This window comes from Pleurodeles waltl, chromosome 3_1, assembly GCF_031143425.1.
Source record: "Pleurodeles waltl isolate 20211129_DDA chromosome 3_1, aPleWal1.hap1.20221129, whole genome shotgun sequence".
Lineage (NCBI taxonomy): Eukaryota > Metazoa > Chordata > Amphibia > Caudata > Salamandridae > Pleurodeles > Pleurodeles waltl.
Window position 1 is genome coordinate 281,128,985 of NC_090440.1, and position 18,805 is coordinate 281,147,789.

Consider the following 18,805-nt stretch of genomic DNA (forward strand, 5'->3'; position numbering starts at 1 on the left):
CACTGTCAGGTTATGTATGGTCAATAACTTCCTGAAGATAAACGCAGTCTAAACTGAGACCTTTCTGGCCGCCACTTTAGCCATAGCATAATGGGACACATGCTTATGGCCAAATATAATGGGCAGCTCCGTAGATCCTTCAACACTGGTGTGGAGTTTAGCATTTCTTTTTTACTGTACCCAGCTCCCAGAAACAATCTTTTCAACTTCATATTCCCAAAAAGATTTTCCTCTTTATTGATCCCTCTATGCATACGCCAGTACTTAACACTACCCATTCAATCTCATCTTGACAATGCTAATTTACTCTATTCTGAATCGTCAGATAAAATGTTATGTCCACTGCAACTTGTTCATAATGCACAAGTGTTTAAAACGCTTTACAGAACATCCATAAAATGCCAGTACTGCAATCATTTAATCTCAGGTAGCCTTTAAGGGCCTTACAACTATCCATAAAGCCCTTCAACTCAGATCACAATTCCTTCTGGCTAGCAAATTTTCCATCTATCAACCATCTATAACACTTCCTCAGACAAACACATTTTTGCTTGCTACTGCCAGGGCTAACTCAGTCGCTTATTGAGATGACACTCCTTCTATACCAAAAGACAAGCCAAGGAACTCTTGCCATTTGAGTTTGAGGAGAGAACCAAGTGTACTCTGTTTTAGATGCCAGACGAAAACCTGGATTTTTAAAAATGTAGTATCTTCTAGCCTTTTTTACCGGGCACTTTTAGATTTTAAAGTCTTATTTTCCTAAAGTGCCAAGAAGCACCAGCATTCGAGCATAATGTTTCTTTTTCGATACCCAATAAAATGAAAAGGCCTGTACGTCATAATCAATGTATGAAAGGTCCCATCTGTGACTGCCACCTGTGCAAAAATGCTTGTTAAGTGGTCCCACTCGCTCAGCCAACATGTTTGCGCACTTGTTCATGACTAACCAGCACGGACCCTGTACCAACGTCTGAGCAGCAACGTACCTTATTTTAACCCCTTCCCCGCCACGGACGTAATGGTTACGTCCATGGCAGCGCCCGTGTGGCGCCATGGACGTAACCATTACGTCCTGAATGCTGCCCTCGGGAGAAGCGCTAGCGCTCCTCCCGAGGGCCGCCCCCCCACCCCCCTAGGTCAGGGCTGACAGGGGAATCCCTTCCCCTTCAACCCCCGACCCCCCCACCCCCCCTGTGACGTCAGCGCGCGAGCGCGCGCTGATAATCACACAACCTCCCCCATCGCGCTGGGCTTCAAGCAGAGCTTCCAGCGCGATCGAAAGAGAAATGCTAAGCATTTCTCTTTCGATCACGTGGGGGAGGCCCGGAGGGGCTTCAAAGGGAAGGAAATGTATTTCCTTCCCTTTGAAGTCTCTCCAAGGGCTTTTGAAACCCCACTAGACACCAGGGATTTTATTTTTTTCTATGAAATTGACAGAAGGGAGCGACCCCTTGGGCAAGGGTCGCTCCCAGGGGGTCATTTTTTTTTAAGGCCTTTTCTGCCCCCCCTGGGGGCAGATCGGCCTATTATTAGGCCGATCTGCCCCCAGCGGGGGCAGAAACCTCTAGACACCAGGGATACTTTTTTTTGGTTTGTTTTTTTATTTGTTTTCCTTTGTTTTTTAGGTGTGGGATGCGACCCCTTAGGCAAGGGTCGCTCCCATAGGGGGAAATTATATTTAGGCCATTTCAGCCCCCTTTGGGGGCTGATTGGCTTATTTTTATGAGGCCAATCTGCCCCCAAGGCAAGGGTCGCTCCCCTGGAGGGGCAAATTGTATTTAGGCCATTTCTGCCCGCTTTGGGGGCAGATCGGCCGATTTTAGGTCAATCTGCCCCCAAAGGGGGCAGAAACCACTAGGCACCAGGGATCTTTTTTTCGCGCCGTCACGCAAGGGGAGCGACCTTGTAGGCAAGGGTCGCTCCCCGTGGGGGGTGAGGGGGGCAAATTTATTTTAGGCCATTTCTGCCCCCCCTGGGGGCAGATCGGCCTATTAGTATTAGGCCGATCTGCCCACAGGGGGGGCAGAAACCTCTAGGCGCCTGGGCAAATAGTTTTTTTGTGGTTTTTTATTTTTATTATTATTTTTTTTTTTTTAGAGATGGGGAGCGACGCATTAGGCAAGGGTCGCTCCCCTGGGGGGCAAATTGTATTTAGACCATTTCTGGCCCCCTTGGGGGCAGATTGGCCGATTGTAGGTCAATCTGCCCCCAAGGGGGGCAGAAACCACTAGGCACCAGGGATCTTTTTTTTGCGGCGTCACGCAAGGGGAGCGACCTTGTAGGCAAGGGTCGCTCCCCAGGGGGGTGGGGGGGGGGGGTGAGGGGGGCAAATTTATTTTAGGCCATTTCTGCCCCCCCTGGGGGCAGATCGGCCTATTGGTATTAGGCCGATCTGCCCACAGGGGGGGCAGAAACCTCTAGGCGCCTGGGCAAATAGTTTTTTTGTGTTTTTTTTTTTGTTTGTTTTTTTAGAGATGGGGAGCGACGCATTAGGCAAGGGCCGCTCCCCTGGAGGCAAATTGTATTTAGACCATTTCTGCCCCCCTTGGGGGCAGATTGGCCGATTGTAGGTCAATCTGCCCCCAAGGGGGACAGAAACCACTAGGCACCAGGGATCTTTTTTTTTGCGCAGTCAAGCAAGGGGAGCGACCTTGCAGGCAAGGGTCGCTCCCCGGGGGGGGTTGGGGGGCAAATTTATTTTAGGCCATTTCTGCCCCCCTGGGGGCAGATCGGCCTATTGGTATTAGGCCGATCTGCCCCCGGGGGGGGGGCAGAAACCTTTAGGCGCCAGGGCAAATTTTTTTTTGTGTGGTTTTTTTTTTGTTTGTTTTTTTTAGAGATGGGGAGCGACGCATTAGGCAAGGGTCGCTCCCCTGGGGGGCAAATTGTATTTAGACCATTTCTGCCCCCCTTGGAGGCAGATTGGCCGATTGTAGGTCAATCTGCCCCCAAGGGGGGCAGAAACCACTAGGCACCAGGGATCTTTTTTTTGCGCCGTCACGCAAGGGGAGCGACCTTGCAGGCAAGGGTCGCTCCCCGGGGGGGTTGTGGGGGCAAATTTATTTTAGGCCATTTCTGCCCCCCCTGGGGGCAGATCGGCCTATTGGTATTAGGCCGATCTGCCCCCGGGGGGGCAGAAACCTCTAGGCACCAGGGCAAATTGTTTTTTTTGTGTTTTTTTTTTGTTTGTTTGTTTGTTTTTGTAGAGATGGGGAGCGGCCCATTAGGCAAGGGTCGCTCCCCTGGGGGGGCAAATTGTATTTAGACCATTTCTGCCCCCCTTGGGGGCAGATTGGCCGATTGTAGGTCAATCAGCCCCAAGGGGGGCAGAAACCACTAGGCACCGGGGATTTTTTTTTTGGCACCAATGTCACGCAAGGGGGGGCGACCCCATAGGCAAGGGTCACTCCCGGGGGGCAGGGGGGTTGGGGGACAAATTTATTTTAGGCCATTTCTGCCCCCCCTGGGCCCGGCTGAGCTAGAGGCCAAAATCCACAGGTAGGCACTGTTTTCTATGAAAAAATGTGATGTGTCCACGTTGTGTTTTGGGCCATTTCCTGTCGCGGGCGCTAGGCCTACCCACACCAGTGAGGTATCATTTTTATCGGGAGACTTGGGGGAACGCTAGGTGGAAGGAAATTTGTGGCTCCTCTCAGATTCCAGAACTTTCTGTCACTGAAATGTGAGGAAAACATGTTTTTTTAGCCAAATTTTGAGGTTTGCAAAGGATTCTGGGTAACAGAACCTGGTCAGAGCCCCACAATTCACCCCATCTTGGATTCCCCTGGGTTTCTAGTTTTCATAAATGCGCTGGTTTGCTAGGTTTCCCCAGGTGCCGGCTGAGCTAGAGGCCAAAATCCACAGGTAGGCCTTGTTTTCTATGAAAAAATGTGATGTGTCCAGGTTGTGTTTTGGGCCATTTCCTGTCGCGGGCGCTAGGCCTACCCACACAAGTGAGGTATCATTTTTATCGGGAGACTTGGGGGAACGCTGGGTGGAAGGAAATTTGTGGCTCCTCTTAGATTCCAGAACTTTCTGTCACCGAAATGTGAGGAACATGTGTTTTTTTAGCCAAATTTTGAGGTTTGCAAAGGATTCTGGGTAACAGAACCTGGTCCGAGCCCCGCAAGTCACCCCTCCTTGGATTCCCCTAGGTCTCTAGTTTTCAGAAATGCACAGGTTTGGTAGGTTTCCCTAGGTGCCGGCTGAGCTAGAGGCCAAAATCTACAGGTAGGCACTTCGCAAAAAACACCTCTGTTTTTTTCCAAAATTTAGGATGTGTCCACGTTGCGCTTTGGGGTGTTTCCTGTCGCCGGCGCTAGGCCTACCCACGCAAGTGAGGTATCATTTTTATCGGGAGACTTGGGGGAACGCTGGGTGGAAGGAAATTTGTAGCTCCTCTCAGATTCCAGAACTTTCTGCCACAGAAATGTGAGGAACATGTGTTTTTTTAGCCAAATTTTGAGGTTTGCAAAGGATTCTGGGTAACAGAACCTGGTCCGAGCCCCGCAAGTCACCCCTCCTTGGATTCCCCTAGGTCTCTAGTTTTCAGAAATGCACAGGTTTGGTAGGTTTCCCTAGGTGCCGGCTGAGCTAGAGGCCAAAATCTACAGGTAGGCACTTCGCAAAAAACACCTCTGTTTTTTTCCAAAATTTAGGATGTGTCCACGTTGCGCTTTGGGGTGTTTCCTGTTGCGGGCGCTAGGCCTACCCACACAAGTGAGGTATCATTTTTATCGGGAGACTTGGGGGAACATAGATTAGCAAAACAAGTGTTATTGCCCCTTGTCTTTCTCTAAATTTTTTCCTTCCAAATATAGGAGAGTGTGTAAAAAAGACATCTATTTGAGAAAAGCCCTGTAATTCACATGCTAGTATGGTCACCCCGGAATTCAGAGATGTGCAAATAACCACTGCTCCTCAACACCTTATCTTGTGCCCTTTTTGGAAATACAAAGGTTTTCTTGATAGCAATTTTTTACTCTTTATATTTCAGCAAATGAATTGCTGTATACCCGTTATAGAATGAAAACGCACGTCAGGGTGCAGCTCATTTATTGGCTCTGGGTTCCTCGGGTTCTTGATGAACCTACAAGCCCTATATATCGCCGCAACCAGAGGAGTCCAGCAGACGTAACGGTATATTGCTTTCGATAATCTGACATTGCAGGGAAAAGTTACAGAGTAAAGCGTAGAGAAACATTTATGTTTTTTTCACCTAAATTTCAATATTTTTCTTTTTCAGTTGTTATTTTCTGTAGGAAACCCTTGTAGGATCTACACAAATGACCCCTTGCTGAATTCAGAATTTTGTCTAGGTTTCAGAAATGTTTAGGTTTCTGGGATCCAGCATTGGTTTCATGCCCATTTCTGTCACTGACTGGAAGGAGGCTGAAAGCACAAAAAATTGCAAAAATGGGGTATGTCCCAGAAAAATGCCAAAATTGTGTTGAAAAATTGGGTTTTCTGATTCAAGTCTGCCTGTTCCTGAAAGCTGGGAAGCTGCTGAGTTTAGCACCGCAAACCCTTTGTTGATGCCATTTTCAGGGGAAAAACCACAAGCCTTCTTCTGCAGCCACTTTTTCCAATTTTTTTGAAAAAAACAAAAATTTCCCTGTATTTTGGCCAATTTCTTGGCCTCTTTCAGGGGAACCCACAAAGTCTGGGTACCTCCAGAATCCCTAGGATGTTGGAAAAAAAGGACGCAAATTTGGCTTGGTTAGCTTATGTGGACAAAAAGTTATGCGGGCCTAAGCGCGAACTGCCCCAAATAGGCAAAAAAAGGCCTGGCACAGGAGGGGGAAAAGGCCTGGCAGCGAAGTGGTTAAAAGACAGGCACTGACTGTTGACACAAAATCAGTTTAGCAGAGCTGAGAGTGATGAAGACTCCGTGAGACTCACGAACAGCAGAGGTTCAAAAACCATATGGCCTCAAGTGAAAAAAATCTAAGGGGGTTGAACAGGTCAGAAACCAATCTCACGAAACCGGATAACTGAAAACGGTATACTCCTCTGGACTCATCCAATATGTGCCTTAAATGAATGGCGGAAGGGGGCTGGCCCGAAGAACAATGTCTGTGCTCAAAGCATATCTTGGCCTGGTCGAACACAGTGAAAAGCAAGACCTTAGCTCTTTAATGCAATAATATTGGATTCCATGTAAAAAAACTCATAGTTTATTATGAAACAGAACAATGAAGTATAAAGACTTGGGCTACAACGTGAAAAGAAAAAGGGAAAAAACCTAATCTGAAGCCAATAGTGAAGCACTGGACATTCACAGTAAGTGTTATGCCTGTTAAGCATTTTAACTTGAGGACAAAGAAAGGTCTCTTGTTAAGAATACTGCAGGGGTGATTTCATACATTGTTCTCTTTCTGACAGAAGCCAACACAAATGTTCCAGTCTCGGCAAAAACCGTAAGAGGTTCGTATGTAAAACAAATTATGCATACATCTTCTTAAATATTAATTAGTACTTACCTACAACAATCTGTTCAATGCAGGTAAGTGGAACATCGTGCTCGCCTAGGAGGAGATTCTTGTAATGGAATTTCTGTTGGAAGAAGAAGGGTGAATTCGTATGCATACTATTTATATAGTAAAAGCTAGTAACATAAGCATCGAAGCACTGTACAAATATGTTAAAATGGGGGAAGATATGGAATTCAACAGATAAAGAAGGGCTGCAGAAAAAAAGAAAGATAACACAAGGAAAAAAAAAAAATGAGTGGCGCGAAGTATGTGGCTGGTGAAGGCTATTCTTTAAGAGTCCAATAGCAAAGGGGTTGCCTGGATTTTATGAAAATAAGTATTCAATGACTAAAAAGAGTTTCATGCTGGAGAATATTTGGGCATAAAAACATGCAAAATCAAGAAAAGTAAAAACGCTAGTACATCCGTCGTTTGCATGCAAAACAACGTAACTTCTGAAAAAACACAACCTTGTGTTAGTTGGTGAACATGTATATTTTGTTCCGAGCGTGGGAATTCAGTAGTACGAAATGTGTTTGCATTGCTAATAAACCCGCGTCCTTGGCACGGATTACTTCCAATTGTGGGTTGTTAAATGAAGCAGTTACAGAGTTTTGGTTAAGTTACTGAGGTTCACAGTACTCAAACATGTTCAATCATGCAACAGACAGGGTTAATCTAGGCTGCGCAGACTATTGACCTGGCGTAGTAAGTGCAGATCATGCAAATTACTTTGGAGCTTCCTTGCCAAAAAAAATATTTTAAACAGACCCTGCATGTGGAAAGACTATCTATGGTGCAACTAACCGATATTGCGAGAAACACAATTAAAATGTGTCCGGGAGCTGACAAGCGCGCACACACCCACAGTGTGTTCTCAGGGAAGGAGCATTTCTTAATTGGAAAGGTTTCAGAGAAATACATATTTTCCTCCTAAAATCATGTGATGTCAGTATGAGGAGTTTGTTCTGGAACCCTAAAACCGCTGTTTTCGGTCTTACTAAGGTCGATGCCATGACCTGGCAAAAATGCGATTTTTCTTAATTTATTTTGGGAACAATATTGGAAGCCCCGGCCAAAAACCCGCCACCCAACACTCTGTGTTGTTGTCCCACTTGTGTTACAAAATCTTGTGTACTTGTTGCACCCCCAACCCCCCAACAACTACACAAGTGTGACTGCTGTTCAGCATGGCTAAATGAATGTGGTGGGATAGACTGGAGTACGGTATACTGGGGCAGAGTGGAATAGAATGGAGTGGGTTAGATTGGCATGGTACATTGGAGTGAAGCAGACTGGGGTAATTAGAGTGGAGTATACTGGAGTGGAGCAGAGTGGAGTTGGGTGGGATTGGGGAAGAGAGGAGCGCAGTGGATTGGGGTAGATAGAATTAGGGGAGATTGGAGTAGGGTGGAGTGGGATAGATCATGGTAGAGTGGGGTAGACTGCAGTAGACTGGAGTGGAGTTGGGTAGATTGGAGTGCAGGAGGTTGGAGTAGTGTTGAACAGAGTGGTGTGGGATGGGGTCGACTGGGATGCGGTAGACTGGGTTAGAGTGGGGTAGACTGGAATGGAGTGAAATAGACTGGGATAGATTGGAGTGAGACGGATTGGATGGGTCTGGCTGGAGCAGGGTAATTTGGGTGTGGAGTGGGTGTAGGTAGACTGACGTGGATTTGGGTGAAGAGGGCTAGATTGGACTGGAGTGGGGTAGATTTGAGTGACATGAGGTAGTATCGAGTGGAGTGGGGTGGGGTAGATCAGGTAGAGCAAAATGGAATGTGATGCACTGGGTTGAGTTGCGTGAAGTAGATTATGTTGAGTGCAGTGCGGTAGATTGGAGTGATGTGGAGTTGGATGGAGTGGAGTGAGAGAGAGATTGAAGAAGAGTAGAGTGGTAAATTAAGGTGTAGTGGGGTAGACTGGAAGGGATTAGAGTAGGGTAGATTGGAATGAGTGGGGTAGATTGAAGAGGGATGATTGGAGTGGGGTTGTTTGGAGGGGGTAGATTAGAGTGGAGTGGGTAAACTGGTGTAGATGGGGTGGGGCATATTGGAGGGGTAGATTGGGGAAGGGTAGATTCAATCGGAGTGTGGTAGAGTGGAGCAGATTGGGGTGGGATAGACTGGAATGGAGTAGATCAAAGTAAAGTGGAGTGAGATATTGGGGTGGGCGGAGTGGGGATGATTGGAGTTTGGGTACACTTGAGTGGGGTACATTGGAGTGGAGAGGAGTAGATTGGAGTGGGGTAGATTGAGTGGACAGGAGTAGAGTGGAGGTAGATTGGAGTAGATTAGAGTGGGATAGATTGGGTGGATTATGATGAGGTAGATTGCAGTGAATTGAGGTGGACTGAAGTGAGTTAGATTGGAGTGGGGTGGACTGGAGTGAGAGAGATAGGAGTGGGGTAGACTGGGGAAGACTGCAGGGGCTGTAGACTGGAGTGGGGCATGCTGGATGGGGTAGATTGGAGTGGAGTAGATTGGAGTATGGTTGACTGGGGTTGAGTTGGTTAGATTGGACTGGAGTGGGGTAGATCTGAGTGCCATGTGATAGATTAGAGTGAAGTGGAGTGGGTTGGGGTAGATTGGGTAGAGTAGAATGGAGTGGGGTGGAATGGGGTAGATTGGGTAGAGTGGAATACATTGTGGTAGTCTGGGGTTGAGTGGAGTAGGGTAGACTGGGTGGATTGGGGTGGATAGACTGGAGAGGGGTAGATTAGGGTAGAGTGGAGTGGGGAAGATTAGAGTGGGGGGGACTGGAGTTGAATAGAATGTACTGGAGTGGAGGGTTATAGACGGAGGAAGAGTGGGGTGGGGTAGAGTGGAGTGTTGTGGAGTAGATTAGGGTGGTGCAGAATTAATGGGTTGGAGTAAGGTAAATTGGAATAGAGTGGGGTAGATTGCGGTGGCCTGGGGTGGACTGGAGTGGGGTGGATTGGATTGGCATAGGGTGAAGTGGGGTACATTGGAGTGGAGTAGACAGGGGTAGTTTGGGGTGGGTAGGGGTAGATTGGGGTGAATTAGGATGGAGTGGGCTAGAGTGGGGTAGGGTAGACTGGAGTGAAGTGGGGTATATTTGGGTATAATGGAGTGTGGTAGATTGGAGTGTGGTAGATTGGTGCAGTGGAGTAGAATAGAGGGAAGTTGGATTGATTGCAGTGGGGTTTGGAGTGAGGTAAATTGGAATGGAGTGGGGTAAATTGGAGTGGAGTAGATTGGAGTGGAGTGGGGTAGATTAGAGTGGAGTGTGTTGGACTGGGGTACATTGGAGTGGGGTGGTCTGGGAGGGGTGGAGCAGGTTAGATTGGAGTGGAGTAGATTGTAGCGAAATGGGGTGGGGTAGACTGGTGTACACTGGAGTGGGATATATTAGAGTGAGGTAAGTACAGTGGGGTGAGTGGAGGGGTGTAGAGTGGAGTGGTGTGTTGTATCTTGGAATGAGTGGCATAGACTGGAGTGGTGTTGAGCCGAGTAGCATGGCGGGTCGCAGTGCGTGTTAGAGTGGAGGGACGTTGAGTAGCATGGCGTAGAGTGGCATGGCGTAGAGTGGAGTGTTGTAGAATGGAGTGACGTGGCATAGAATAGTAGGGCACAGAGGAGAGTAGAGTGGCGTAGTGCAGAGTATGTATGGTGTGGCAGGGCACTTTCATCACAGAAACACATTTCAATTGAAATTACCATTACATTTGCACAGAAATATGGTTTTACTGCACTCAAACAATGTGTGCAAATGTCATCACCTAGTGTATTGATGTGTTTTGATTGTTTCCATCACACTTCAGAATTACCAAAGAAAATTTGCTTATTCGTACTAATTCTGATATATTCTGAAACATCAGCACAGTTCATTTTTTTGTGCTAGAAAAAAAAGAACATCCCTTCTAGTCTTACAAGGGTAATCATCAGGATTAGCACACACATTCTCTCACTTTAAAGCCAGAGAAAGAAAAATAAACACCAAGTTCCCAGGAAAAGAGAGTCTGACATTTGACCTCTGCTGCCTTTGAATGCACAGCAAATGTGCCAAGATGAGGACAAGATTTAAAGGTCTGTTTATAGAAAATGAATTTGTGGAACAATACAGTTAACAAGGTTTGGGCAACAGGAGGGACAAACTCAAACTGGGCAGCCTAAAGCAAATACAGCCAACAAATAGAAAGCCAGAAAATGTGAGTTACAGACCCCAAAGCCAATTGTAAACAATGAGCAGAATGCATTTCTGGGTCAGTTTTATGAATGTCTCAAAGATGTCTTTAGCAAATGAGACAGCTGGCTGTCTGGTAGGCTATGACCTAAAGAAATTATGTTCCCAGCAGCGTTTAGATATCTTGAAACCGGTCCTGGTTGCATGCGTTCTGGTTCAGGGAGGACCTGGCCTGGCAGTTCCGGCTGGACTGTTCCCATGAAGAGCAGGGTCAAGACTGATTTGCAAATGGCTGGGTACAAACTGAGGTGGCATGGTGTGCAAAAAAAAACAATAGATTGGCATGCGGCCTCGGACGATCACCAGTAGCTGAGATTAATTCAAGCATTCCATCCATCACCTTGTTATTTTTGCAATGTCCTGGGAGAAAACATGGAAACGCACTGAGCCTTAATTCTGGCATTACCTTGAAGTGTTTAACTTTATTAAAAGGTTTTAATTCAGGCTTCCAGGTAGACTTTCAAATGTCTGGCAGCCAAAATGGTAGTTACCAGAAAGAAAATCCAGCAAACTGTAAATCAAACTTCCCCATGCGCCTGACTGCGAGGGACTGGGCAACGATCAGTCCTGTGAAACTATAGCATTATTTATAGGTGGTTTCTAGAGCCCTCTATCTATATGGATGAACACACAAGAAATCCTGTATATTTTAAAAGGCTTTAATAAACCAATGACCTAGTCTAGCTGAGATTATATGGACACGTTATCAGCAAAATAAGTATAAAACCTGAAATCTAAGTGAGAGTAAGGAAAAAAGACAATATATTTGAAGGTACTGGACACAGTCTATGGTGAAAATGACTCCCAAGATTTATAGCTCTAAGTTAAACCTGTTTTGCATCAAACAGCTATACTTCAAGTGTTTGCTGATACCTCAATAAACATTATGATTTTTTCCACATCTGCTTATTGCGCGTCGAGTGCCAGAGAAGGTCTTCCAGTGTCTTTATTTTTCATTCTGTGCTCAGAGTTCAGATAAGAGGCCAACAAGAGTGCCAGCCTGCGGGCTCGGGTCTGCAGCACATCTTTCCTTTCAGACCTTCCTTCTTCCTAGAAGCTCAAAGATTCCCCTTCCCTCGTTATTACTGTGAATTCAGTTTAAATACATTTCCAAACACTATCTTTAAACATCAAATCTTGCATCAATTTTACTGTATTTTGCACGAAGCATCTATGTGATGCTTCGTGCAAAATACTGTAAAATTGTTGTTTAATGCTATTATTAGCATCTATTAGGATATCTGTTCTGCTCCATACCAAATTAAAACCTAAAATATATAATTTAATCTTTAAAACACAGAGTAAAACACTAAATGCCATATGTACGAACACATTTAACCATAGACACAGAATGGGTAAAAACCTTTGCTACATCTGGCCCTAAATGAATATATAACGCACCTTGCGTATAACGAATAATAAACAAAAACATCCACTTGTATATCTATGAATAAATGAAGGCAATGCAAAGCACAAATGACCGGCCCTACAATCCCTGAGTCACAGAGAGATGCACTAAAATATGCCTGTCGTGAATCTCTTTGCTTCCACTAAAAAAGTTGTAAACATGGGCACGACTTATATCAGAAGGAGGCAGCACATCAAGCCATGCACATAAATATCCCTGGCCTGCACTGCTTGTCAAGTACTCCAACGAGTGAGCAGCACAACACACATTTACATTTTCACCTGTAATTCAAGAGATGAGGACAGTATCATGCTGCAGACTAATCCCTCATCTGCAAGGGTGAAAAATGTTTTAAAGGCGTCTTCTAGTACACCTGCAGCTGTTCTACCAAGATGTTCCTTCAGAGGGAAAGGTTCCACTCAGGGACCACTGCCAGTAGCCCTCACAAGACTCGAAGGAGGGCTTTGGGTGGTGCTCTATCAACAATGGACTGCTTCGATATCGTAATAGTGGGCGTGGTCCATAGCAATGAGAGATAACGGATCAAAGTGACGCCTCAATGCATCCTATCTGAATCGATCTGGCAGGTTCACCAAACACCTATGCCTAAATCTCCGATTAAGAAAGCAGCTCTACAGAAAGCACCTGTTTTAGTTCCAAAAGCAGAGGGATAGAGGGGTGATCTGTAGCCTGTTTATTGGGCATAAGCCATCCAAGCATGCCAGGGCCGGTCTGGAATTAAAAATATGAATCACTTCACTGAGCCATCTTTCAAAACCGTCGCTTTTCAGAACATAACGTTAACTGCAGACATGTTACACGACCTGGATCTACATGATACATTACCATCATCCAACTTTTCATAAATATGAACCCTTCTCAACAGAAGGCCGGTGGTTCCACCTAGTGGACTCCTTTTTTTGGCTCACTTTGACCATAAGAGTATATACCAAGGCACTCAGCCACTTTTATAAGAAACAAGGCACTTTTTGCTATATCTTGCAGCAGGATTAATTACTTCATAATCATTCTTGAAGGTGCAGGTGCCTGAAAGTCTGCATAATGCTCAGAGTACCGCAGGTGGAGTTTCAGTCTGAAATAGTGACAACTGCAATCCATGAAGGTAGTAGAGTTATTCAGGCCGTGTTAAGAATTGATCTGTCCGGATATCGATCCCCGCCAAGTAATAAATGAAATTATAACCCAAACTGAAAGTCCTGCTCACCAGCAAAGGAAACAGAAAACTCAAAATAATGACTCCCAGTTAGGAGAAACATCTGCTTACCCCCAGTTGGTCCACTGAATACAACTTGGCCTAAAACTATTAATTTGCCAACTTTTGTCCTACTTGCAGAGCAGTTCAGAAATGACTGACAACTTCATTCCAGTTTCCCCAGTGATGCACAACTCTGACTGGTAGGTAGATCCCACTACTACTTCCGATGCCAAGTTGGTTAATTTATGGATTTCTACCATTTGCTCTGATATCCAGGGTTCGCTAGAACATAAATATTGAGAAATATGAGGTCCTCATGTTCTCTTCCTGTCCTTTTGAAGGAAGGCTTTCGGTGGTGCTCTATCTAGAATGGACTGCTTCAATATCATCACAGTGGGTGTTGTCCAAAGCAAGGAGAGACAAAGGATCAAGGCCCAAGTGCCTCACATTTTCACTTCAATGCAAGCCAGACGAAGCTGGCTCAAAGCAAATACCCAGAATGTCAATCTGCCTTTAATCATCCTCCTTTATTAAGTTATCTTTGTCCTATCTTTTAGAAAGAGTAATGACGTTTAAAGGTTAGGTCTACATTATAAAAGCTTCTCTTTGGAGTAGCAACTTGTGTAGTACATCTGCAACTCGTGAAAAATATTCCGTACCTGGAGTGGTTTCTCGATCACAGACTACCTCAATGTCTCTAACCCAGATCCTGATATCAGTTTTATGGCATTGGAGAGCATTAGATGTGAGTTCCTGTTCAATTGGAGGTGGGTTTCTGCTCCATATGCAGCAATGAAAAAGTAACTTGCCTCTGGTAAGAATTGTTTCTGGTGGATACTCAATCTTTCTTAGATTACTCACCTTATAAATATGCTCCAGGTGCCATACTGGGTTCAGAAACTTTTCTCCCCAGCAACAGCTCTTCAGTGATGCAAGGTGGCATCATGTGACTCCAATCATGGCACTATCTACTCCAGAAAAGACAAAATCCAGCTTTGTATGATGCCGTCTGGTGCACTGGCATAAGTTTTTCTGCAACTCATCTACACAGGTCAGGAGCACTTCGCTGGGTTTTACTGATGAAATTTCTCAGTGAATTTGTCAATGGCTAGGTCAAATGTCATCTCCTGAAGTCTCATTGTTGAAACCCTCTTGACGATGTTGTAAGATGACCTTATGGGATCCTAAGAACATTATGTAATTGGGATATTTATGATCCAACTAGGACCATGCAGTCCAAGACTGTTGCGCCTCAATACACCCGAAGGCCAATGAGGAACAGAGAAGTAAAAAATTTTTGGGGAGGTTATTTAAAAAGTGAGCACATCCCCCCTGTTCTCTTAGGAGTACGTTCTAAGATACAGTTATGACTGTGAGAGGAAGAGAAATTGGTGATAAGAGTATTTTGCACCAGTACTTCAATGTTGCTTTCATCACAGTCCGGCCAGCCCCTATTTCCCGCAACCATGTTCAAGCCTGATCATGGCTCACTTTTGGGTATGATAATGCATTTTTCGAGGGAAGGTCTTTATAACTGGAAATATGGAAAGAAATGTATTTAGAAATGGTGACCGTACAAAATGTGTAACACTAGGATACACATACTTGTCTCTGGGGTGAGGATTCACGACAATACAGTAAATACTATGTTGAGGATGACCAGTATGAAGAAGAATTTTTATAAGCCATCCAAAGTTATCTGCTTATCAATTGAGCCTATAAGCTGCGTAATTTAAATGCTTACCTTGAAGTGTTGGTGAATCAAGTTTACGGCTTCAACTCCTTATGCTTCCCATTTCTCCTCCATGCTAAGGCAGCAGATGAAGCAGGGAGGCTGTGGTCTGTGCGGGACAGTTCACTTAGAAGGGACATGATCAGGGTAAATGGTACCAACGATGAAAAATGGCCGAAAATGAAAAATGTATCTATATGCCGTAAAAGGCCAGAAGTGTTCTTAAAGGGGGACAAAATACAGCAGAGGAAATGCAGGTACAAGTGAAATAAAATAAAAAGATGAAGAGGGTGGAAATTGGATGGGCGAGTGGAAAGGATACAACAATAGAAATGCAAGTGAACAAAAGAAGAGGACACTGGGACAATAACAGGATGGATTAGTGGACTGGGTGAGCAGTGTGTGGAAATCGGTCTGTGAAAGATGGTGGGGCAATAGAGGGAGAACACAGGAAAGGAAAAGAAGAGAATGTGATACTACCCTAGTTCACATGTACAAGTTACATTATTTTAACAGTGTGGCACAACACAAGCAAAGCACATATTATGTGAGGTCAACTAGTTTTTTTCTGCATTCTTAAACAAAGAGGGTAAAAATAAATCATAAATGGAAAAATAATGCTGCCTTCATGGAAATGACTTGTGAATACTTTGTATTGCTATTACCACTGATTTTCAAGATACAAGTTTAAGATTGTCATACTGTTCTACAGTGTATCATGAAAAGAGCCCGTATTGCTGGGTTTTGACAAATAAATGCTATCATTTCAAAGTTGTGCTGTCAATACCTTGAGTGTGGAGAGACCAGATGCTTTGGCAGGTGTCTTGGGCGTTGATTGCCTTATTATGCGTGTAGCAATTCTACCTTTCAGAAAAATCAACTACTTTTTGTAGTCACTCATTCTTAAAGAACAATAAGACCAGTGAAAATTATACCTCCAACACATCTGCATTATTACATAAGGGCCCCCAGGCTACACTTTTGCCAGACCACATAACATACTTGCATATTCAGAAAGCATCTCAGATTCTAGATAGAAGTGCCTAAAAAACACAGATTATGGGGAAGTCACTACTGAGGTACTGTGTGTGGTAATCTCTTACACCCTTCTTAGAAAGATTTCTAGGGCTTGGATCACTCCAGTGGGAGCTGATCGCAAGCAGTGTCAGAATGATAATCCACAACATTCTCAGACTGACAGGGCTTCCAGTGAGGAAATCTTGAGTTGAAGAAAAGTATCTGAGCTAAAGTAGGTACTGCAGGGGCCATATTACGTAAAGTGCAGCAGAGGTACAAGGGGCTTGTGTGCCCTCAGCGATTTGGTGTTACAGAAGGGCCGCAGAAGATTGCATGGCCCCTTATGTAATACATATCGCACTGGGGCTTATCTGCATGGTGCATGGCCCATGCTAATGAGGAAAACATTTTGCTACTGCATTTACGACATATTTTGGACGTGGGCGTACAGGCAAAGAGACCGCCAGAAAGTGCACTCTCCCCCCACCCTCTAGGGAGAACTCTGAAAGGGGGGGGGGTCCCATAGAACCCTCCCCTCTGCAAGGGCACTCACCTGCCGGAGGGTGCAGTCACTCACTACTGCCTGCCTGCCTGCAGGGAAATCTCTGCCACCCTTTGAAAAACAGGAGAGGTGCTGCCTGCACTGTGAAAGACAGATTGCCTGCTTCAAACAGCTGGTTCTGTTTCTTTCACTAATGCACTGATCCAGGAGCAAACAGGGACAGTGCATCCTTTCATAATGCAGTCCATAGAGACCAAAGCAAGCCCTACCCCTTCAATGAGTCTTTCACTGAAAAATTCTCTCAAATGGAAATAACTCACAACCAGACTCTAACTGATGCACAATCTTATCTGAGCTCAGAGATCATCATTTTTTCTGACTGGGAAGGGGAAACCCTGCTAGAGGTCCATGCGAGGTCCAGTATATGCATGTGGTCAGCTCTTGCTGGAGTATTGAGGAGTATGATAATAGTTAACAGTGTTAGGATATTCTTACACAGTCACTATAGCCATATCTTGGTGTCACAATTAGTTCTCAGTCAGCGCTGAAGGTTAGTTTTCAGTTAGATTTTCTGGGAAAAACTGCACCATATCATAAATTTCAAAACTGAATTTGCCCTAGTGTCATCAAATATCAGTGACAATTTGTGTCCTCTAGTGTTTTCGGCTAGGCACCTTAAGGTCTCTTTAGAGTTTTCATGATGTTACAGCTAAACAGGATCTTCAAGAAACGGACATAACTGTGTGTGGGTATTAAGGAGCCAACCAAAGCTTTGCTAAAGACACTGGTCTGTCTTCTCAATTTACTAGCAGAGAAATGGGGGCGCAATTCTGAATTTTGAGAAACGTAGTCTGATATTTACTTATATGAAAGCCAAGTTGCCTCAAACGTTCCTTGATTTTGACTCTACTGAAAGAATTTTTGAGGATGGTGTTGTCAAATACAATCACAGAGAGGTAACAATCACGGGTTATCTGGTCAATTATTCTGACAGAGGCCAGCTCTTTTGTTCACTGAATCCAGAAAATGATGCAAAAACTATAGACCGAACAAAATGTAATATGTGAAAATACCATATTCTGTCTTTATAAAAACAGTCAAATTTAGTAGAATATACCTATAGTAATTTGGTTCCTCTCCCACCCAAATATGCAGATTTAATTTGGTGTTGGACCTGAAACTGTCTGCAGGAAACGTATTTGTTTACGTTTTTGACAGGTGCAAAGAAATGTGATATATATTACCTCTAAACAGCCATCACATATCTTTATCTGCAGTTTGGCAAAGTTAGACTTTTAATTGAGATCATAATGAAAGCGCCCAAGAGTGAACAACACACAGGACTACTGAAATCCGACCAATTCTTTGTGGAAGAGTTAACAAATGTGTAACATCAGGGGTATAAGAGAACATCTGGAAGAGCCGCAGAAGAGGAGGATAGGAAGGGTCTGCACATTACTTAGGGTTTGGCTGCATTAAGCATGAAGCAGATGAGGGGCATGCAGTGGTAGACAGCTCTGAGACAGGTAGGCAATTTGTTTCTGGAGGGGAGTGGTGAGGTAGAATGATGTTTGGTGGTAAGTAGATGGAATAAAAGGATGATAAGTGCAACAACATAAGTGGAAAATAAGGGCCCTAAAACAATGGCAAAAAAGGCATATGACACAATAGTGGAGGCGCATGTCAGAAAGCAGGGACTGAGGTACTGCTTACCATGCATGAATTGATTAGGGGAGTGGGTCATTCCAATCATCCTCACACTTTGTCCATCTCAAGGAAGGAAAAGCTGGCGGTCCCTGCAGATTTTCGGGACTGTCTGGACGGAGCCTTCACGTATTTTGACAAAACACCACACATTAGTGCTCCGACAACTAAATACATTTCCTCGCAGGCCATTTGGAGACAGAGCAGCCATCTTGGTTATCTAGGTTTAACTGACCAAGTGGCCCATGCTTCAAAGCAATGCTGTCATAACAGAATGATGCTGCTGCCAGATGCAGATTGGGGATTTTCTTTTTAAACAATTGCTTCATTTGTATTTGTCTGAAGAAAATTGGGAATATACAGGGAGTGCAGAATTATTAGGCAAATGAGTATTTTGACCACATCATCCTCTTTATGCATGTTGTCTTACTCCAAGCTGTATAGGCTCGAAAGCCTACTACCAATTAAGCATATTAGGTGATGTGCATCTCTGTAATGAGAAGGGGTGTGGTCTAATGACATCAACACCCTATATCAGGTGTGCATA

General features: G+C 44.6%; 1 protein-coding gene across 1 annotated transcript in view; it reads right to left on the reverse strand.

Moving 5' to 3' along the window:
* The window catches only part of MTMR10 (myotubularin related protein 10), a 300,662-nt gene that overhangs the window by 228,096 nt on the left and 53,761 nt on the right, over window positions 1-18,805 (reverse strand). Inside the window, exon 4 of the mRNA XM_069222394.1 lies at window positions 6,483-6,555. Coding sequence (XP_069078495.1) covers window positions 6,483-6,555 — 73 coding nt within the window. The remainder of the gene's footprint in view (window positions 1-6,482; window positions 6,556-18,805) is intronic.